The sequence below is a fragment of the Perognathus longimembris genome, chromosome 1 (assembly GCF_023159225.1).
Source record: "Perognathus longimembris pacificus isolate PPM17 chromosome 1, ASM2315922v1, whole genome shotgun sequence".
Classification (NCBI taxonomy): Eukaryota; Metazoa; Chordata; class Mammalia; order Rodentia; family Heteromyidae; genus Perognathus; species Perognathus longimembris.
This window is the reverse complement of record NC_063161.1, coordinates 72,620,320-72,640,988: the sequence shown is the minus strand read 5'-3', so window position 1 is coordinate 72,640,988 and position 20,669 is coordinate 72,620,320. Positions and strand designations below refer to the sequence as shown.

General features: G+C 55.7%; 3 protein-coding genes and 1 non-coding gene across 5 annotated transcripts; 1 reads left to right on the top strand and 3 right to left on the bottom strand.

The window, feature by feature from the left end:
• Positions 1 to 153: 153 nt before the first annotated feature.
• On the bottom strand, positions 154 to 7,573 carry Bud23 (BUD23 rRNA methyltransferase and ribosome maturation factor). The gene is made up of 12 exons (XM_048369156.1): positions 7,481 to 7,573; positions 7,347 to 7,384; positions 5,613 to 5,708; positions 5,441 to 5,523; positions 5,258 to 5,354; positions 3,906 to 4,002; positions 2,300 to 2,350; positions 1,687 to 1,772; positions 1,486 to 1,531; positions 1,237 to 1,295; positions 443 to 532; positions 154 to 354 (listed from the first exon to the last, which is right to left on the bottom strand). The coding sequence occupies exons 1-12, from the start codon at positions 7,526 to 7,528 to the stop codon at positions 300 to 302; spliced, it is 846 nt and encodes a 281-aa protein (XP_048225113.1). The 5' UTR covers positions 7,529 to 7,573; the 3' UTR covers positions 154 to 299.
• On the bottom strand, positions 635 to 761 carry LOC125341705. The gene has a single exon (XR_007209059.1). It is a non-coding gene; the product is annotated as a small Cajal body-specific RNA 20 (non-coding RNA).
• Positions 7,574 to 7,582: 9 nt separating the features above from the next.
• On the top strand, positions 7,583 to 9,579 carry Dnajc30 (DnaJ heat shock protein family (Hsp40) member C30). The gene has a single exon (XM_048369205.1). It carries the CDS (start codon positions 7,699 to 7,701, stop codon positions 8,365 to 8,367), a length of 669 nt encoding a protein of 222 aa, XP_048225162.1. The 5' UTR covers positions 7,583 to 7,698; the 3' UTR covers positions 8,368 to 9,579.
• A 4,541-nt stretch (positions 9,580 to 14,120) lies between these two features.
• Positions 14,121 to 18,063, bottom strand: Vps37d (VPS37D subunit of ESCRT-I). Of its 2 annotated transcripts, none has more exons than XM_048369135.1 (4): positions 17,914 to 18,063; positions 16,664 to 16,835; positions 15,811 to 15,893; positions 14,121 to 15,196 (listed from the first exon to the last, which is right to left on the bottom strand). In XM_048369135.1, exons 1-4 carry the CDS (start codon positions 18,049 to 18,051, stop codon positions 14,813 to 14,815), a joined length of 777 nt encoding a protein of 258 aa, XP_048225092.1. In that variant the 5' UTR covers positions 18,052 to 18,063; the 3' UTR covers positions 14,121 to 14,812. The 2 variants fall into 2 exon arrangements, with proteins under 2 accessions (XP_048225092.1, XP_048225100.1); XM_048369143.1 differs by having other exon boundaries at positions 14,121 to 15,175.
• Positions 18,064 to 20,669: the final 2,606 nt, after the last annotated feature.

Here is a 20,669-nt window from a genome sequence, read left to right as displayed (position 1 = left end):
CCTCCTGCCTCCACCTGAGTGCTGGGTTTACAGGTGTGCATCACCATGCCTAGCTCTCCACTCCAATTCTGTAAGCCCAAGCCACACAGCAGCCCCCTGGTGGAGGGACCTGAGGCTGAGCCTCATAGCCCTGGCAGATGCCAAAGCCAGGGATCCACAAAAAGTCATTTATTCCTTCCAGAACAAGATCAGGTGTCCTTGGTGCTTCTGTACAGATGAAAAGGCACTGCCCACTGCAGAGCTCTGGGTAGTGCCTGGGCAGCTGTGGCCGGCGGCTCCACAGGGCGGCTCGGGGCCCCTCAGAAGTGGGGCCTGCGCTTGCGACCGGTGTACTGCGTGTCGGGCCTGACGTCCCTGTGGAAGGCAAGGCGGCAGGTGTGTCAGGGAGCGGGGTGCCCTCTGCAGCAGAGCGCCCACCCGTTCCCGCCTGGCCGGTACGCACTTGCCCTGGCGCCGGCGGCGCGCCTTCTTCTCCAGCACCCACTCGCGGCTCTTCCTCACCACGGCCCGCCTCGAGGTCCTGTGAGGAAGCCTGACCCAGAGACGAGCTGTGAAACTGGGGGAGGGCTCGGGACCCCTCTTCTTCCCAGAGCCCCCTTTCCCTGCTGCGTGGCCGGCCTTCCGTCCAGTCCACTGGTGTGCGAGGCAGGAAAACGGGGCCACCAGCTGGCGGCGGGCCCGACAAACATCCTCGCTGCTGATCTGGGGCTCCTGCCCTGGCTGAGGGGACAGGGGCCCCTGCAGCGCTCGGGAGGGCGGCCCTGGGCCCTGCCACGCCCGGTACAGCCTCGGCCACGCCCGGCACTCACCCTCCCAGGCCTAGCATGGGGCTCGACAGTTGAGGGATGAGGAGGCTGCCAGGGAGGTCTGGGGCCACCAAAGGTGGGAGGGGCGCAGTGGCAAGAGGCCCCAGCTCTCAGTGGGGCGATTCACGCGTGGGGAGGTGGGGCAGGCATGAGAAAATGGACAGACCAAGAGCCAGGGAGCTGCACGCCTCCTCCTGGCAGTGTTGGGGAAGGAAGCCAGGGCCTCACTATGTGGCCAGAGCTAGCCTTGCACCTGAGCTCGCCCTGCTTGAGGCACACTCATCCCGTGACTGGCTTCTCCGAAGGCCCCAAGTCCTGAAGCCGCGTCACTGGGAACTGGAGATAGCCTCTCTCAGTGCCCGGCCCTCACTCACTCAACACACGCGGGCGCCCTTCACCCACAGCTCTCCCACCCAGCGAGCGGCTTTACCTCAGGTGCGTGAATGCTGACTCCGTGGCCTGCGCCGTGTCCTGGTTCTCTGTGAGCCCCTGTGGGACACAGAGTGCTCCAGGAGTCCCATCTGCTCCATCTGCCCCAGCCGGATGCCCGGCCCACAGGCCAAGGCCCACCCGCCACTGCGTCCCGACCGTGTAGCACAGAGGCTCTCTGCTTTGGCCTACACCGGCCTCAGCCCCGCCGGGGTGCCTGGAACACCAGTGGCAAGCCCGGGCTCCTCACCTTTGGCAGAGAAGTCAAAGGCCCAGAAAACAGGCAAAGGTAGAACCTGGAAGCAGAGCACACCCTAAGGCCTCCGGGGTCCAGGCTCCGATGCCCAGCCTCCACCCCAATATCCCACCCGGGCCCCGCCCACACCCCTATGTCCCCCCCCAATGCCCCATCCACACTGGGGCAGAGCCGGGCACCTGCGAATGCACTCACTTCTTTGCTCTGGCGCTGTTGGGATAGTCAACCACCACGCCACCCGTGAAGCCGGCCTTTGTGGCCTGTGTTGTGATCAGCTCCAGCTGCGGGGCGAGGGCAGGAATTGACAGGGAGGTGGAGGCAGAAGCTTTGTCCCACTCCCCGGGGGAAGCTGGCCTGCTCCCGGGCTGCCTCTGGCCTGGACACTGATATCCTTCCCACAGGAGACCCCGAGAGACCAGAAAGCCTGCCCTCGCCCCCCCCCCCCCCACCTCCTCCTATCTTTCCATGCAGCTAGGGACCCTCTCCCAACTTAAGTCTCAGGAGACCAGTGGCCACCAATGGAAGCCTGACTCAGTCACACAACAGAGCCCACGTGGCTGTGTGGCTGCGTGGCTGGTCACTAAAGTCTTTCAAGTCCCTCCTTCTGAGCTTCAATTGCTCGATGACCACCCAGGGCCTCTGCACCCCCGATTCTGTATTGAGTTCTGCAAGTGAGTACTACCCCACGTGGCATAGAAGACCCCACCAGTGAAGCCTTGAGGGCCATACAGGGCAGGTGAGGGAAGATCAAGTCAGCCCTTCCCCCATCTTCTCCACCCCCCCCCCCCCAAGCAGCCAAGGGGCTCACCTGCTCCGAGTTCTCAGGGTACAGCTGTAGGACTGCTCGGGCTCCACGGACCTGCAAGCAACAGAAATGTCACAACCTTCCTGGTCCTGGGTACCATCCAGGATGGGCACCCTTCACCCCTTCCTGCCACCACTGAATACTCATGGAGCCCCGCACAGCCCACCAAGCTGGGTCAGCTCAGGGATGGACAGTGCCACCTCCAGTGCCTGGACCTGTGGCAGGGCCAATTCAGTGGCCTCTGGCTCAGGAGGTCTCTCTGAGGTCCTGAGCAGACCTGATGACGAGGGAAAGCTTGGCAACATAAGGTGAGAGGAAGAGAAGGGCAGAGAAGGGAAAACACAGAGCCCCAGCAAGTTCAGAACAGACTCCAGCACATGGGAGACCATGGAAAAGACCAGCTGCACCCCTCACCTAGAACTCTCCACCCTGGGAAGACTGGAGAAGGTGAGGAGGTGTAACACCCACAGCCTTCAAACAAGGAGAAAGCATGGGTTTTGATCTCAATGAGAACTGGAATCTAAGATTTGAGAATGACAGTTTGAAGCCAGCCTGGGAAGAAAAGTTAGTGAAACTCTCATCTCCAATAAACTACTCAGAAAAATCTGGAAGTGGTGCTGTGGTTCAAGTGGTAGAATCCTATCCTTGAACACAAAGAAGCTCCAGGACAGCACCAAGGCCCTGAGTTCAAGCGCCAGGACTGGCCAAAAAAAAAAAAAAAAAAAAAAAAAAAAAAAAAAAAAAAACAAAGAACAAACCCCAAAACCAGGAACAGAAACCATTCAAATTGGAAAACAAGAGGCAGCTTATTCATGATGGCTCTGGTGAGCAACAGGCTGCCCTGTCCTCTGAGGGCTGGACACAATGCCGCTGTGCCAAATCAATTTATGGATAAAAGGCAGCAGAGAATGGCGGAGTGTTGGGCACACCTGTAATCCTAGCACTCAAGAGGCTGAGGGGAAACTTAAGTTCCAGGTCAGTACATAGCTAGTGGTCTCAAAAAAGAAACCAAGAAAAAGTAGCCAGGCAAGGGTGCAAAGCTGTGATCCCAGCCATCAGGAGGCTGATGCAGGAGGATGTAGGGTTCAAACTCAAAACCAGCCTGGACTAAAGAGTAAAACCCTGGGCTGGGAATATGGCCTAGTGGCAAGAGTGCTTGCCTCTTATACAAAAAGCCCTGGGTTCGATAGCCCAGCACCACATATACAGAAAATGGCCAGAAGTGGCGCTGTGGCTCAAGTGGCAGAGTGCTAGCCTTGAGCAAAAAGAAGCCAGGGACAGTGCTCCGGCCCAGAGCCCAAGGCCCAGGACTGGCCAGAAAAAAAAAAAAAAAAAGAGTAAAACCCTGTCTCAGAGAAACCAAACAAAAACTAAAAGCAGAAGCCCAGAAACTGAGGTCATCAGAAGTGGCCCAGTTCTAAGTTAGAATAGTGGTTGCAGACACTTGACATCAGCACATTCCAGCTTCTATAAGTACCCCACCCACTGCCTAGACTAGTGTGAGGTCGAGGCCTGGAAGGAGCAGCCATAGGAAGGTCCTGACAAGGTCCTTCTTATCAAGAGAACCTCTCCACAACCTGCAGGACAAAGGAGGAGACCCCATACTCACGAGAACTGAGTACAGAGAAGAAAAGAAGCAGTACAGGCGCTTGGCAGGGATGTCAGACTTCTTGTTGGCATTACAGAGCCACTGCACGGCAGAGATGCTAGAAAAGAGGAGACACGGTCAGGAGTGCAGCCCATCCCCACCCAGGCTGCAGCATCTGCCCCCAGCTCTTCCTACACATGGTCTCCTCTAAGGCCCAGGGTGCACATAGGGCCGTGCTCAATCCCAGTGCCAGTGCCCAGTGCCCTGGGAATCCTAGCTGCTATGGGCATCTCCTGTGTCCAAGCTGTGCGTGTACCTGTCCCCTTCCCTTTGTCAATCAAAGGAAATCCCTGAGCAGCCCTTACCAAGCACTGCTCACCCACATCCTCCACCTGCTCCATAGGCACCACTATTGCTACACTGCAAATCCTCACCAGGCTCCATGTCCTCTGGTCTGTGCATGCTCAGCAACAGGACCCCACGGTCTACTGGGGGGGGGGCTGCCTTCCTGCCCCCCACTGCCTCAGTACCCACTATCCTCTCAATGCAACGCCAACACATGGTGTTCTGTAGTTCCGCCTGGAAACAGTGTTCCTAAGCAGAGTTAACGCCATCACCCCCAGCTCCCAAACCAGCGCCAGAACCTGGCAGCACAGGATGACCATAGCACTAGATAGGTTTTGGGTTTGTTGTTTTTGCCAGTACTGAGACTTGAACTCAGGGCTTCTTGCTGGACTTTTACCACTTATTGCTAGCACTCTGCCATCGCAGCCACATCTCTAGTCCAGAGTAGCTAGTTTTGATATGTGTGTGTGTGTGTGTGTGTGTGTATGTGTATGTGTGTCTGCATAAGCCTCATATCTAAGTGTTTTTATTCTTTTTTTTTTTTTGCCAGTCCTGGGGCTTGGACTCAGAGCCTGAGCATTGTCCCTGGCTTCTTTTTGCTCAAGGCTAGCACTCTACCACTTGAGACATGGTGCCACTTCTGGCCTTTTCTCTTTATGTGGTGCTGAGGAATTGAACCAAGGGCTTCATGTATATGAGATGAGCACTCTACCACTAGGCCATGTTCCCAGCCCCAAGTCTGCAAATCTAAGGAGAGGTATATTTTTTTGTTTTGGGTCATGGGGCTTGAACTCAGGGCATTGACGCTGTCCCTGAGCTCTTTTTCTTGAGCCACTTCCGGCTTTTTCTGTATATGTGGTACCGAGGAATCAAACTCAGGGTTTCATGCATGCTAGGCAAAGCGCTCTATTGCTAAGCCACATTCCCAGCCCAAGAGGTACATTTTAAAGCATCTTGAGTGACTGCTTCACAGCCAGGTTTGGGAAGCACTGGCCTAAAGATTAAGAACAGGAAGTGAATACTCTCACCTGATACAGCCATCAAAGGAGCCTGGTTTGAATGGGAGACCCTGGCCCATGTCCCCCAGAAGCAGGTCTCCCTCTGTGTCACGGTCCAAGGCTGCATCTACAGCAGAGCAAGAACAGGAGGGCATGGTGCAAGGATGGCTCTTGTGAGGGTGGCGGGCAGTGCCCATCACAAGGCCTACTCACCCAGCATGGACGAGCTGATGTCAATGCCCACCCACTGGTGCCCTGCCTCAGAGAGGTGATCTCCGCTCAGCCCAGACCCACAGCTGAAAGACACAATCACATAGTGTTCCAGTGGTAAGTGCAGAGATATGCCACACCACCAAGATGATCTGAGTCAGGCCTCACATCTCACCCAATATCCAACAGGTAGCAGGGCTGACCCGCAGGCAGACAAAGGAGCTCCAGTGCTCGCTCTGCCATCTTGGTCTGGACATCAATCATCCGAGAGCTGGAAGGCAGAACATAAGCAAGTAGGAATGGAGTTGTAGGCTGGGAATGTGCCTTGGTGGTAGAGTGCTTGCCTAGCATGCATGAAGCCCTGGGTTCCATTCCTCAGCACCACATAAACAGATAAAAGAGCAGGAAATGGCACTGTGGCTCATGTGGTAAAGTGCTAGCCTTGAACAAAAGGAAGCAAGGGATAGTACTCAGGCGCTGAGATCAAGCCCCAGGACTGGAAAAAAAATAAAAAATAAATAAAAAATTAAAATGGAGTTCTGGGGTAAGCTTTCTTCCAGAACAACAACAACAAAAAAAATCCGAGAAGAAAAAGAAGTCAGCCAAGGTCCTCTTTCCTAACCCTTTTACCTAGTAATTCTAATGTGAGACCAACAAACTCAATTATAATTATTTAAAAGATGCCTCAAGCCAAGAATGTTAGGTTCTTGAAGGTAACCTCAGCTACCTGGTAAAGAAAAGGATCTCAGTTTGAGGTCAGTCTTAGCAAAAAGTTAATGAGATTCAAAGACATGCCTATAATCCCAGCTACCTGAGGGGCAGAGGTAGGAGGCTTGAGGTCTGAGGCAAGATTCTATCTGAAAAACAAACTAAACCAAAAAGGGCTGAAGATATGGCTCAAGTAGATCTCAAGCAGACAGACAGACAGAGAGAGAGAGAGAGCACTAGCCTGAGCACAAAGAGGCTCAAGGCCAGCACCCTGAGTTCAAGGCCCAGAATTGGAAAAAAAAAAAAAAAGGCTTTAATTACTGAAGTCAGATGAATACAATGTTTCTCGATGAATATAATGTTTTCTTGATCAATGTCACCCCTACCATCTTCTCCATTTGCCCCTTCCCATCCCATCACTATCCTCAAGTTACATAGTTCAGTTTTTACAAATGTACATGAAATAGAATGATCACATTTCCTTAGTCCTGTTTGGTGGTGGTGGTGGTGGTGGTGGTCCTGGGGCTTGAACTCTGGGCCTGGGGGCGGTCACTGAGCTCTTCAGCTCAAGGCTGGCACTCTACCACTTGAGCCACATGACCACTTTCGTTTTCTGGTGGTTAGAGATAAAAGTCTTGCGACTTAAGAGTCTCACGACTTTCCAGTCCAGGCTGGCTTTTAACTGCTATCTTCAGATTTCAGCTTCCAGAATAGCTAGGATTACAGGCGTGAACCACCAGCACCCGGCCTCCAATTTACCATTCTTGGAACAAGTTGGGACATTAGACTTTGAAAATCACCCGGAGTCCCGTGACTTAAAACTGACTTTAGGGCTGGGAATGTGACCTAGTGGAAGAGTGCTTGCCTAGCATGCATGAAGCCCTGGGTTCAATTCCTCAGTACCACATATACAGGAAAAACGGGAAGTGGCGCTGTGGCTCAAGTGGTAGAGTGCTAGCCTTGAGCACAAAGAAGCCAGGGACAGTGCCCAGGCCCTGAGTTCAAGCCCCGGGACTGACAAAACAACAAAACAAAACAAACAAACAAAAAACCCAAACACCTGACTTTACCAGCGGTAGAAACAGACCTGATCCAAGTCCTTTCCTTCCCCCACCCCAAAAATTCCACACGCCTTCCCAGGGCTGCTCATCATCGGACAACTTGACGCCCTGTAGCCCCGACACCACCATGCTCTGCTCACTTGCGGACGTATTTCCGGGCTTCATTTTCATCATAAAACTGCAGGAAAGAGAAAGAAACAGAAGGTGGAGGGAAGATTCCAGACTCGGCGGTCTAGAGGAGAAAGGGGGTCTCCACGGGCCGTCGGGCACTCACCAACTCCGGGGGACCACGGTGCTCCGGCCTGAGGCCCCGGCTCGCCATTCTGCAGAATTCGCACGCTGGTGGGCGAGTCTTCCGGAACCTGGTTTTTACGTCATCAGTCCCGCGACAGCTGTACTTTCTGTCCCCGCCTCCGCTCTCAGTTGATTGGTTTTCACGGCCGACGCCCTGCCAACCACCTGCTGCTCCCATTGGAGCCGCCCGCCCTCAAGATGGCAGCCGCGCGGGGACTGAGGTGGACGCGGCTGTTGCTCTTGGGGAGGTGGCCGTCCCCGAGGCTTTCCGCGGCCCCAGGTCCCGGTCTGTGGGCGAGCACGTACTCCCGCACGGCGCTCTACGACCTGCTTGGTGTCCCCGCCACCGCCTCCCAGGCGCAGATCAAGGCGGCCTACTACCGGCAGAGCTTCCTCTACCACCCGGACCGCAACTCCGGGAGCAGCGAGGCCGCCGAGCGCTTCTCGCGCATCTCCCAGGCCTACCTGGTGCTGGGCAGTGCCACCCTGAGGCGCAAGTACGACCGCGGGCTGCTCACGGACCAGGACCTACGCGGGCCGGGAGTGCGGCCCTCCCGGGCGTCCGCGGCCGACCCCGGACTGCCCCGCGCCCCGCCGCCCGCCGCCTCAGCCAGCCGGGACAGCGGTCGGGATGGACACCGGGCCGCGTCGGGTGCCAACCGTACCATGTTCGACTTCGATGCTTTCTACCAGGCGCACTACGGAGAGCAGCTGGAGCGCGAACGGCGCCTCCGGGCCCGGCGGGAGGCCCTGCGCAAACTCCAGGAGGACCGGGCCAAGAGGGGCTTCCGCTGGGACGAGACTCGAGACCTGTCTTTGATTGTCCTTTTCCTTGTCATCTTCGCCATCTTCGGCTTTCGGGTTTAACCAGAGAAGGGAGGGTAAAAGGGAGCCACCTCAGCCAGCCTCCGCAAGAGACTGGCCTTGCATGGACTACCTCTGCTGGTGTATAAAGAACGCGCCCCCATCCCTCCTGCACCACTCTGCCAACCACAGTCCTGCAAAAGAAGTGTTTCCATGCCCAAGGAAGGGGCTTCCAAGCGGACGGAGAGTCCCGAAAGCCCATGATGAAGGGTTTTCCGGAGCCCCTGCTTCTACAAGTTGCCTTCTGCTTCAGCCTGCAGAACAACTTGCTGAGGCTTCATTGGAAAATCTGAGCAAGACTTGCCTGCCTCCGGACCCACAGTTGTCCCTTGCCGCTCCCTCATAACCTCGAAATCGTGCAATATTTTCTCTGGCCCAGCTGGCTGCCAAAAGAACAATCCTGGGGTTGTCCAAACTATGTCTTTCTATACGTTTCTGAATCCACAGGTGAGAGCCTACTGACCCAGGATAAGAATGTAGTCTGTGGAAAGCACGGCCATTTGTCTTGGGTCGCCCCTCCCTCTCTGGTCTGTGGCCGGGAGAACTGGAAAGACAAGGTCACCTGGCATAAGGAGTGTGCCTTCCTGTGTACCTCATGTGTGACCTTGGCTGATCTGTGGATGTGACCGGCAGAGGTTAATCATTTGCTGCCTTGAAGCCTGTCACACTTTACTACAGTCCAGAGTTCCCTTCTGATGGGATTACTTACATAATGTGATCCCAGCTGAGGCAAGAAGTGTGCCTGTCACTTCTCATCTCTGTACTAGCCAGCCTCATACCTAACTGCTGACTGTCACACAGCACTTGTAGCTGTCACAGTAATCCTGGTTATTGGGAGACTGAACAGATGAATGAAGAATTCCAGGCCAGCCTGGGAGAAAGGAAGAAAAGGGAAGGGAAAGGGAGAGAAAGCAAAGGAAGTAGAAATGGGCTTGGCTCAGGTGTGGCCTATGTCCCTGTATAGCTTGCAGAGTTCATCACAGGCCCCGGAAGTCACATCCTTGGAACTCTGGGAGTTTAGCCAGGACTGCTGAGCAAACCACCTGGTGGTCCAGAAGAAACTGGGTTCCTTTGTAGTATTGGCTAAAAGGCTGCTATAGGTTTGCAAGGGGAAGTCCCCTGGGACAAGCATGGTAGCTAACCCCTGTAATTTCAGAAAAGGGAAATTGATCTTAAACCATTCAAAGTTAGTGTAAAACTCTTTTTTTTTTTTTTTTGGCCAGTCCTGGGCCTTGGACTCAGGGCCTGAGCACTGTCCCTGGCTTCCTTTTGCTCAAGGCTAGCGCTCTGCCACTTGAGCCACAGTGCCACTTTCTGTATATGTGGTGCTGGGGAATTGAACCCAGGGCCTCATGTATACGAGGCAAGCTCTCTTGCCACTAGGCCATATCCCCAGCCCCAGTGTAAAACTCTTATCTATAAAACTAAAAGCAAGAGGACCAGGAGTGTGACTCCATTGGTAGACCAAGAGGCCCTGAGTTCAGTCTCCAGTGCCACACATGTGCAAGAGGTCTCCAGCAAGGATGGAGGCCCATGTCTATTGTGTAAACATAGCCAGAGGGGCTTTGATGTATTAATAGGAGTTTTTACTCTTGATATTTTGTGCAAGATATGCAAATTAAGATAAACCCACTGCTAATCCAGCGTGGTCTCATGAAAACCATTGACCTGCCTCTCTGTTTCTCTCTCTCATGGGGAGGGGGTGCTTAAGCTCCTAGCCACCTGCTGTGCACTCCCACAGTGGTGGTGACCTGGTTCAGACCTGGTAGGCTCAGGAGGAATTTGATTTTGGGGAAAAGGAGATACATGCTTCTTAAAAGAGCATTTAATATGGTTGTTCTTCATATTTGGAAAAGATACTAAGTAAGCTAAGCTTAGCAAAATGTACAGAAATCAGTGATTTCTCAAACCAAGAAAGTAAGGCATGAACCAGGCAGCACACCCCTGTAATAACAAGCAACTTGAGAGGCCGAGGCAGAAGGATCTCAAGTTCCAGACCAACCTGAACTACATAAATAAAAGGGAGGACTCTTTTCATTCTGTTTGTAAAATCACTCATGGTCTGTAATACTTTGGGCTCCTAGTCCTTCAAGTTTGCTTTCTCTCAGTGAAAACCATAGCCAAGAGTGTCCCCTGTGGCCTAGTACCTGTCAGTATGTAGAAAGTTCCAGGAGTCTTCAGACTGAGGTGCCTGTCCAGACTAAATGAAATTTCTGGAACATGCCAAACATCCCATGCAAATGGAAACAAGGCAGTCCATATATATTAATTATCATCTGACTTAAACACCAGAACGAGGCATGTTCTACTCTGGTGTTGGGCCACAGCTGATCTGTACGGACCAACTCCTGCCCTGAGACTTGAAGGACCCAGTTTCCATGGTAATGTATTTTCCTGCCTCTCTAGTCTGGGTCTTTCTCTACTTCTACTCACCCTGGTAGAAAGGGAGTGGGTTGGGCATGGACACTAAGTAACTCCACCTTGTAGGGACTATCACCTAACTCCTGGAAATGCAGGAAGAGGGGCACAGAAGGTGAAAGTACAGTTGGAGGCTGAGAGATGTGGGCACGCTCCTTGGGGTTGAGGGTGGGGGTGGGGCACAGGCAGCAGGACCAGAATCCACAGGTGTTCCAGTCTTCGGACTTGATGAGGACTTCATTACTCACAGCCAAACTGCTTTCCCCTACTGGCTCTTCATTTATGGCCCTTGGCGAGCCCCAATGTGGATGGAGTAGGACTTTCATCCTGCCATCCTGTGGCCTAGGGTGTGGCCCCAGTGTGAGATGATCACCTGAGACAGCGCCTGTCCTCCAGTGTAGAGCACTTGCTAGGTAAGCTGGAGCCCTAAATGGAATCCCCAGTTCCACAATAAGATGTAAGTTAACAGCCAGGAGTGGCAATGTCTCCCTAGAACCCCAACACTGGAGGAGGAGACTGGAGAGCTAAAGCCTTCTCAGAAACAAAAGGGCTGGAGGTGTGGCTCAAGTGGTAGAGCACTTTCCTAGCAAGCAGGAGCCCCCCCCCCCCCCCCACAGCCCCCTGTGTTACCAGTAAAATGAAAGAAAAGCTGCCCTGGGCCAACAAGTGTCCCTGGTCCCAAGGACTCGGGAGGTCCCACAGGCAGCCGCCAGCAGCCACCACAGCCCTTTATGGAAATGACCTTCTGAGGTCCCCAGACCCCATAAAAGGCAGGGAAAAGGGACAGCTGGTAGGTCCTCAGATTCCTTCAGCTGTGTGTGTGTGTGTGTGTGTGTGTGTGTGTGTGTGTGTGTGTGTGTGTGTGTGTGTGTGTGTGTGTGTGTGTGTGTGTGTGTGTGTGTGTGGTGTACTGGGGCTTTAACTCAAATCCTCATCTCTGACTTAGCTTTCTTTCACTCAAGGCTAGCACGCCACCATCACTCCAGCCACACCTTCACCTCAGGCTTTTTGCTGGTTAATTAGAGATGAATCTCAGGATTTGTCAGCCCAGGCTGTCTTTGAACCATGCTCCTCAGACCTCAGTCTCCTGAATAGCTAGAATTCTAGGCATGAGCCACTGGTGCCCAGCCATTAAGTGTAAATCCTACTTCCCATTGTGAACAAGAAGAATCTCTTGGCAGGTTCCTGGGAGGGAAAGATATTGGATGAAGCCAAAGGTCCTCTGGTTCAGGTACACCAAGCCCCTCAGCTGTGAGTGTCCAGTCCTTACCATAGTCGGCCAGTGCGGCCAGCAAATTCTCTTGGACATCATTGACTCCCCTCTCATTGGAGATCAGGATGGGCTCTCCACAGGGGCTTTTCAAAGCCATCCTGTGCTTCAAGCCTAAGGCAGTCTTGAAGAGATAAAAACTCTCAAGTCATCATGTGTCCTAACTGGAAGACAGCAACACATGCAGAAGTTAGGAGGTAGAGACCTTTAAGACTTCTTTGTGTGACAGAAACTCCTTTCTTCCTAAAGAAGTGAGAATTCTCTTTTGTCGCAATTTTTTTTTCACTTGAGTTTGCAATAGAGCACTAATAGTAACAGGTAGGGCCATTCTTAGGGGACCCTTGATGTAGACACTCAGGGATGCCAAACTCCTAGGACTTTTCAGCCAAGAGGAAGGAACCTTCCAGAATACTCCCATGTGCCTTCAAACAAGGGGCTTTATAAATTTTTTGTTGTTGTGTAAGACTGGTGGGAATTTTCCTACATAGCCCGGCCCATGCCTTTGGTACTTACGTTCCTGTCTCAGCCTCCTGAGTGCTGGGATTATAGGCCTGCACACCCATGCCCAGCTATGAGAAGCCTTTTGAAGGACCTCCAGTTGATTCCTCTCAATGTCCAGGCCCTTTCTTGCCTGAGTCTTTCTTCTCTGCTTCTTACCTGCCCTGGGGCTGGGGGTGGGGGGCTGGACCCAGTGTGGGACATGACTGCTGGGGCTGCTCCCCAAGTTAGAGTAGGGAAAGGCTCAAATGTGCTCAGCCTTAAACAGCCCCCATTCTCCTTTAGGTTCCAAAGGGCAGTGAACGTCCCTGGAAGCAGGAGCAGGTGTAGGGTGTCATGACACTGCGTCCCCAAAAGCAGGGTGAGCGCACACCCTTCCACCAGGGGCCATGGCCTGACTCCATGAGCCTCATGTGAGCCAGGGCTGGCACCATCCTTCCCACACCCCACGGGGTTTCTAACAGACCTGCGTTGGACTTCATCCCTATCCTCATTACCCCAAACACATGCCATTTGGGGCAACTTCTAGCATAGCACTTAGGCAAACAATAAAGCTGACCCAATACCTCCAGCATTCTAGGTGGTTCTAGCCCTTAGCAAGGTGAACCAAGACCACACTAGGTTTCTTCTGTTTCTAGTACTAGGGCTTCAACTTAGGCGAAGCAGGTGCTTCACCACCTGAGCCATGCCTCCAAGCCCCTTTTGCTTTCTTTATTTTTCCATTAGGGTTTCACATTTTTGCCAGAAGCCTGTGACCCCCTATTTGTACTTTCTGTGGCTGTCACAACACGTGCATACCACCACACCCAGTTCTTTTTTGTTTTTTTGGTGAAAAGTTCTTGCCCAGGCTAGCCTCAAATTGTGATGCTCCCAATCTCTACCTCCTGACTAGCTGGAATTACAGGCCTGAGCCACCATGCTCCACTGCTTTTGCACGTTTGACCACCCCCTTTCTTGCTTGTAAGAACTTCCGTGCCTCTTGGCCAAACTCCATATCCTTAGACTTGAGTGTAGCTGACCCAGGGTCTCACTGGAAGCCAGGCTGGCCTCAACCTTGTACTCTTCCTGCTTCAGCCTCCAGTGCTCGGACTACAGGAGTGTACGACCATGCCCAGCTCTGCTTACCCATCTTCTTGGCCCATGGTCACCAGCCAGCTGGCTACCCAGGGTTCCCCTAGCTGAAGAAGGTGCCTTCCATCCTACCAAGCCTTTCCATTGCCCCGATGGGATGGTCATTTGGCAGGCCGGAGGGCACAGGTGCCACCCTGATTGGGCTGACAAGTGACCTGGGAATGGGGAGGGGGGGAGGTATAGTTGCCAGAGATGAGGAAATGAGAGGTGGAACAGAGGCTACTTGTGGCAAGTGCTGGGAGGTGAGATTTAGGAAAGGCTGTCATGGCTCAGTAACCAGAGGAAGGCTTCTTGGAGGAGGCGGCAGCAGCGATGGGCCTTCAGAAGGACAGCTGGGCCCTGCGTGGGCAGAGGATGAGGGAACGTCTCCAAAGTAGAACAAGCTGGAGCTGGTGTGGACACTGCACCCCCAAGTGCAGGCAGGAGTCAGGCAGCAGCATCATCTTCATCAACACATTTATTGACGGCCCCTGGGAGGCGGGGCTGGGGACAGAACATACAAACACAAGGACCTGCCCTCAAAAAGCTTCCATTCTAAGGAGACAGGGACAGAAAAATACAGATCGGTCTTTCCTGGGGACGACCCACTCTACCCTGTGCAGGTCAGAGGTCCTGGCCTACCTTGCCCTAGGCTCTGCAGCTTGGGTAGTGCCCGCAGAGGCCTGGGGGCCACGTCACACTGGGGGCTAACCACCCGGCTCCTAGGCGGTGGGCCCCAGAATTGGGGGAAAGGTGGGCTCAGGCCCAGGAGGGGCAGTCCTGTCTGCCTTAGCCTTGGCACTGCTTGAGCCCAGCAGAAACGTAGGGTGCCACGGGTGCCCTGGCAGGGCCCAGGGAGGTGCGCACCTTCCCTGGCCTCCACAGGTGAGTGGATCTGTCATGGGGCTGGTCCCTCACCCTGGAGGCCCCAGCCAGGGAGACCAAAAAGGCAGTTTCCTCAGCGCCCACCCACCCCCAGCCCTCAGTGGGCCTCTTGGGGAGACCCTCCTCCCCAGCATGGCCTCCAGGGCCAGGGCCTGCCAGAGGCCAGGGGGAGGGGCCTGCCCCTCCCCCCACCCAGGCAGAGGGGGGGGAGGAGGAGCCACTAATCAAGTTTGTCTGGGCCCCCATAGGGGGGCCACACCCCAGACCCTACCGATGGGGGGGCTCTGGCTGCGAAGGCCGAGGGCTCAGCAGAGGAGCTGGGCCCAGGGGGCCCCCGGGGGAGCCCTTCAGAGGGGGCACTGGGCGGGAGTCCAAAGGGGGCAGGCTCCGGGGTGCAGCTGGTGGCCCCCGGGCAGCCCCAGTGGGCAGGACAGCTGCGGGTGGGAACGGTTTGGGGGCATCTGGAGCTGCCGTGGGGGCTGGCTGGGGGGGGCGCTCGCGGCGCCGCAGCAGCTCCTGCAGTTTTTCAGCCTGCGTTCGCCTCAGGTGTGCCAGGGCCCGGCCTCGCTGGAAGGCAGGCAGGAAGGCCTCCAGGCTCTGCTCCCCCAGCAGCAGCTGCTCCATCTGCACCTGCAAAGGGGAGAAAGGCAGCTTGGGAGACTGGGAGCTGCTCCCCACCCCTCCCTCCACAGCCCCTCCCCTTCTAAGTCAGACATGGGGACAGGACCCCATGCCTTTTCATAACACCCAAGCCTGCTAGTGTACTTCCTCCAACTACTCGGGTAGCAGAGATCAGAAGACTCACATTCCAAGGTCAGCCAGACATCCTGGCTGCAAAGTAACTAAAGCCAAAAGGTCTGGGGGCGTGACTCAAGTGGCTGAGCACCTGCCTAGCCCAAAGTTCAAATCCAAGTAGTGTAACATCATCTCCACCAGTACCTCCAGGTACGGCTCAAATGGTAGAGCAGCAGCCATAGTGGAAAAAGCTAGGGGAGCTGGAGGTCCTGAGTTCAGAAAACAGCAAAACAAACCCCATACACAGGCCAGGCCTAGGTCCTCTCATCCACTCCTTCCAGCTCTCTCTACCGGGTCCTGAGTCCTGGGCCTCTGTTGGGGGGGCGTGTGTGTGCCCCACAGCTGCCTGGGGCTCTCCTGTGGGCCAGGCATTTAAGGCAGGCTTGCTGGAGGAAGAGCTCTCAGTCTGCGATGGATCTGAGTAGGACTAGGTCCCCTCCAGTCCCTAGGCCAGCCACCTCGCCCCTCACCTCAGCATCCTGCTCGGCCTCTTCCAGCTCCGCCTGCAGCCAGCCCAGCGCACAGTGGGGGCTCCAGCGATGTGTGCTCTCCTCTGGGGACCATAGAGGGACAGAGTGACAGGCCAGGCCAGCCCAAAGCCCAAGAGCTCTGCCTCTGCCACTGGCTCTGTGTGTGAGTCTAAGCATCTCTCTTCCTCTCTGGAGTCTTGTTTCCTCATCTGTCCAATACTTAACTGCAGGGCATTGAGTGACACGGACAGATGGTATCCTGACTTCCAAAACCAGGTCAAAGGTGAGGCAGCCCCTACTAACATTCTGCCTCCAGTGTAGGCTCACACCTATAATCCCAGCTACTGTTAGACACAGACCCAAAGTCTCTCAGTTTGAGATTGGCCCAGACAGCACAGCAAGCCCCCATCTCAACTAAGAAGGTCAGGTGTGGTGGTGCCCATTTGTGATCCCAGATGCAGGCATGGGAGGCCATAGGTAGGAGGATCCCAGCCCAGCCTGAGGTGTGCCCATGGCAAAAACGCAAGTCCCATCTGGAAAATAAGGGGGGGCGTGGCTCAAGTGGTAGGGTGCCTAGCAAGCATAAATACTGAGTTCAAACCTCAGTACTATCAAAAGACAGGAAAAAAAGGAGGAGTTTTGGCCTCTAAAACACCAGGGCTTTGGGTCCCCTTCCTCCCCAACTCTCCAACCCAACTCCTTCCAAGGGTTCAGCACCCCTCAAATCTGCCCGGGTCAGGACTACCCCTCTCTTCAGGTTAGCCTGCTGTATGCCAAGGCCAACCAACCAGTAAGTCAACAGTGGGCCTCCCCTGGTGGGCCTCCCGGGGCAGGCCTTCCTTCGTCCCCTCACCCAGCCGCTGTAGCTTGTCGGCGCAGTTTTCTGCCACCTCTCGAAGCTCCTGGTACTTGATGGCCAGGGCTGTCCGGCCCATCTCCAGGCGAGGCCGCAGGGCCAGGTTCTCCTTGGCCAGTGCATAGTTGGAGGCCAGGCACGCCTCTCGCTCCAACTGCAGACCCTGGAACTGCCCCAGAGAAGAGATGGGCAATCAGGGGGTCCCCAGGCGTGTAGCAGCCCCAGGGGCGCAGCCCACAGCCCCCCCCCCCAAGACCCCGAACCACAGGGGGGGGAGAAGCCCAACAGGTTGACAAGGGAAGGACCAGCCTCTGACTCCAGCCCTGGGCCTGGTTCTCTCCCACCCTGAGTTCCAATCGCCTCCCTCCTAGGGTGACTGGAAACCCCGAGTGAACCAAACTATCAAGGCCTCTACAAATGTTACTTAATTTTTAATTTTTCAATTAATATGTCTGCTCTGGTCCCGCAGGACTTCCCCTCCCTCCCTCCCTCCCTCCCTGTCCCATTTTCCACCAGCTGCTTGTCCAGTGTGCAGGCTTTGTCTGGCTCCTTCCTCCTCAGGTGGCTGTGGTGACAACACGGGTCCCCCACGCTTGGGGCTCTACTGGGGGCTGATGGGTGTGTGCGCCCACCCCACCCCCCGCCAGCCCTCTGCCCCCCAGCACCCCCGACGCCCCGGGGACACACCCCCCCTCCTCCCCGTCTCCCAGCCCGGCCGCCCCCCGCGGCTGGCAGCTGGCGGTCAGCCCGGCCTGGCGGAGCCCGGCCCCGGCCCCGGCGGTGGCGGTGGGGCCGAGCGTGCGTCCCGGCCGCGGGCCTCGGGGGCGGCCACCCCTCTCGCCGCCCCGCGCGCACCCCGCCGCGGCCCGCGGGCACAGAGCCTGGGCCTCGGAAGACAACTTTCTCCCCGGCGGCCTCGGGCCCGCGGCCCCGCCGCCCCCCCGGCCGTGCACGGCCCCTCCCCGGCGCCCAGCGGGGCCCGCGGCGCTACCCGCGGAGGGCGCCTCCCCTGCCCGCCGCCCCGGCCCGGGGATCCGAGGCTCCGCGCCGCGGCCGCCCCCATCGCCCCGGGCCCGGAACACGCCCCCCGCCCGCCGCGGGCCCCGCGCCCCGCCCGGCTCCGGGCCTCCCGATGGGGGGGACCCCGCGGACGTGGGGGCCCTGCGCCCCGCGGCCCGGCCCCGCGGCCCCCGGCGGGTCCCGCAGGCCGCGGCCCGGCCCCAGACCCACGCCCGGCCCCGCGCTACCTTCCGGCTGAGCCGCACGATCCGGTCCAGCTTGGGCTCGTCCTGGAGCAGGTCCCGCAGCTGCCCGGTGCTGAGGATCCCAAAGCGCCCCGGGCTGCCGGGCTCCGGCCCCGCCCGCGCCGCCCGGGCCCGGTACATCCCGCCCGCCCGCGCCCCCAGCTCGGCTGCTGGCTCGGCCCGCTCGGCCCGCTCCGCCCGACTCCGCTCCGCGCCGCGCCGCTCCGGCTCCGGGATCCGCGCCGCTCCGGCTGCCGCGCCGCTCCGCGCCACGCCGCCGCCAGGGGGCGCCCCGCGCGCTCTTAAAGGGGCCGCGCGCGCGCGGCGGCGCCGCCGGAGCGCGGGTGGGCGGGGCGGGGCGGGGCGGGGAGCAGAGCGCGCGAGAGGGCCGCACCCCTCCACGCAAAGCTCGCCCGCAAACCCATCCTCCCGCGGAAATCTGCGCCCTTTTATCCCGCGACGCCCCCCAGGCCCGCCCCCCATTTCCCACCCCCCTCCCCCCCCGCAGCCCCGGGCTCCCACAATCTGCAGGGCTAGGTTATATTTTTCCCACCTCCCTTGCATTGACACCAGTTTCAAAGTTTGGCTTCCTTGCTGGTAACTTGGACAAGCACTCACCCTCCCTGGGCCTCAGTTTCTCCTTTCCTGTAATAGGAGTCCCTAATCCAGGCACACACTGTAAACCTTGGCTGCTTGGGGTACCCACTGTGAGTGCCTGTCATTTTGGAGGGGGGGGTGGGAACCCCCGCAGTGAGGTGGGGGTGTGACTCGGTGGAAAAGCGCTGGCCTCCAACCAGCACCTGGTCCCAGCCCCTGGCGCCACCAAAAAAAAAAATCTCAGCGATGACATCACCAATCTCATTACAGCTAAAGGATGGCCCCACGACTCCCTGCAGTGAGTTGTACCCTGGGGACAGGGAGATCACAGATAAGACAGTCACTTTCCTGCTCAGTTTACTAGAGTTCAAGGAAAGGCAGCTGTCACTATAGGACAGCTTCCAGTTCTCATGAGTTGTCAGATACAATCTTATCTCAACAGCTAGGCTTGGCCGTTGTTAAGGTCTCCACCTCAGGAAAAGACACCCCAAGATCAAGTGGCTGGGGTTAAATTAGGATGGAAGTCACTGACCCAGTTCTACTTCCCCACGTGGCCGACAAGAACAGAGGCACGGCCTGAGTGATCAAAGCAATTATGAGAAGTGGTGACAATTAATCTGGGTTTCAAGGGATGAATAGGAGTCCTGAAATTTGAGAAGAAAACAATGGAATTAAAGACATGTCTGGGGGAACTCAATAAGGATGCTTCCAAAACAAGCTGACTTGCTACATAACCCAGACTGTCTGGAGCTCCTGATCCTCCTGCCTCAGCATTACAGGTGGGCATCACCAAGTTTAGCGCCAGCTCCTTCCACATCTTTTGAGTTCTGGCACACTGGGAACATCACCACCTGTAGGAAGCCCTCTCTCCACCTCCCCTAGCCAAGCACATGCCCTTCTCTGCCCTTTGATCAAAACACACACAGCCCTTGATCTGCTGCTGCCCAATGTCCCTCTTAGCCTCCTCTGTTCTGCCTCCCACAGGCCAGTATTTCCAGTCAGCTTTCTGAATGGCCCTCATCTGCAGACCTGATAACTCCACTGCAGTGTGCGAAGAAGCCTCCTCTGGTTGCCCTTCTCTTCCTGAGCTCATTGCCCCGCCCCTGTTGGCACTCCTGGCTCCTGGCCCCTGGCCCCTACTGTTTGACTCCCCCCTCTCCTCTTTCTCTCAGACCCTTACACTCTTTCTCTACAAGGCTGTGAGTTTTTTTTTTTTAATTTGCCACTTAAGATTGAACCACCACTTGATCCATTACTCCCCTTTTGCCTTTGCTATTTTTCAAATAGCATCCAGGGTTTTGTTTGTTTTAGGCTAGACTTGTCTTGAACTGTGATCCTCTTATTTATGTTTCCTGCACAACTAGTTGCACCCAATTATTTATTTATTTGGTTTTGCTGCAGGTCTTGTGGCTTGACCTCAGGGCCTGGGTGCTGCCCCTGAGCTTCTATGTTCAAGGCTAGTGCTCTCGGACTTGATTCACAGCTCACTTCTCACATTTAAAAAAAAATTTGTTTTGGAGCTTAATTGGAGATAAGTGTCTCCTGAACTTTCCTTCCCTGAGCTGGCTTCAAATCAAGATCCCCATATCTCAGGTTGACCAGCAGCAGGCCACTGTTGCCCTTTTTGATCAAGATTACTTTTTTTTTTTTTTTGCCAGTCCTGGGGCTTGAACTCAGGGCCTGAGCACTGTCCCTGGCTTCCTTTTTGCTCAAGGCTAGCACTCTGCCACTTGAGCCACAGCGCCACTTGTGGCCATTTTCTATATATGTGGTGCTGAGCAATCCAACCCAGGGCTTCATGTATATGAGGCAAGTACTCTTGCCACTAGGCGGTATTCCCAGCTCATGATAACTTTCGTATGTGAATTTTAGTTCATCTTTCTATTTCTGTGAAGAATGCCATCAGCACTTTGATGGGGATCACGTTGGATCTGCATTGCTTTCAGTGGCTGTGGCCATTTTCAGGATATTAATTCTGCCAGTCCATGAGCTTCGGAGGTCTTGCCATCTTCTAATATTTTCTGCAATTACTTTTAGAAGTTTTTGTTTGTTTTGTCAATTGTGGGGCTTGAACTCAGAGCCTGGGCACTCTTATGAGTTCCTTTGCTTAAGGCCCTACCACTTGAGCCAAGCTCCACTTTCAGTTTTTGAAAGGTTAATTG

Excerpts from the sequence above, each read along its gene's own strand:
- Vps37d (XM_048369135.1), bottom strand. The coding sequence starts at position 18,051 with ATGTACCGGGCCCGGGCGGCGCGGGCGGGGCCGGAGCCCGGCAGCCCG. Across the intron at positions 16,836-17,913 it reads TCGTGCGGCTCAGCCGGAAG|TTCCAGGGTCTGCAGTTGGA; the intron begins GTAGCGCGGGGC and ends TCTCTGGGGCAG. Across the intron at positions 15,894-16,663 it reads CGACAAGCTACAGCGGCTGG|AGGAGAGCACACATCGCTGG; the intron begins GTGAGGGGACGA and ends TATGGTCCCCAG.
- Bud23 (XM_048369156.1), bottom strand. The coding sequence starts at position 7,528 with ATGGCGAGCCGGGGCCTCAGGCCGGAGCACCGTGGTCCCCCGGAGTTG. Across the intron at positions 4,003-5,257 it reads TCCTTTGATGGCTGTATCAG|CATCTCTGCCGTGCAGTGGC; the intron begins GTGAGAGTATTC and ends CCTCTTTTCTAG. Across the intron at positions 355-442 it reads CGCCGCCGGCGCCAGGGCAA|GGACGTCAGGCCCGACACGC; the intron begins GTGCGTACCGGC and ends TGCCTTCCACAG.
- Dnajc30 (XM_048369205.1), top strand. The coding sequence starts at position 7,699 with ATGGCAGCCGCGCGGGGACTGAGGTGGACGCGGCTGTTGCTCTTGGGG.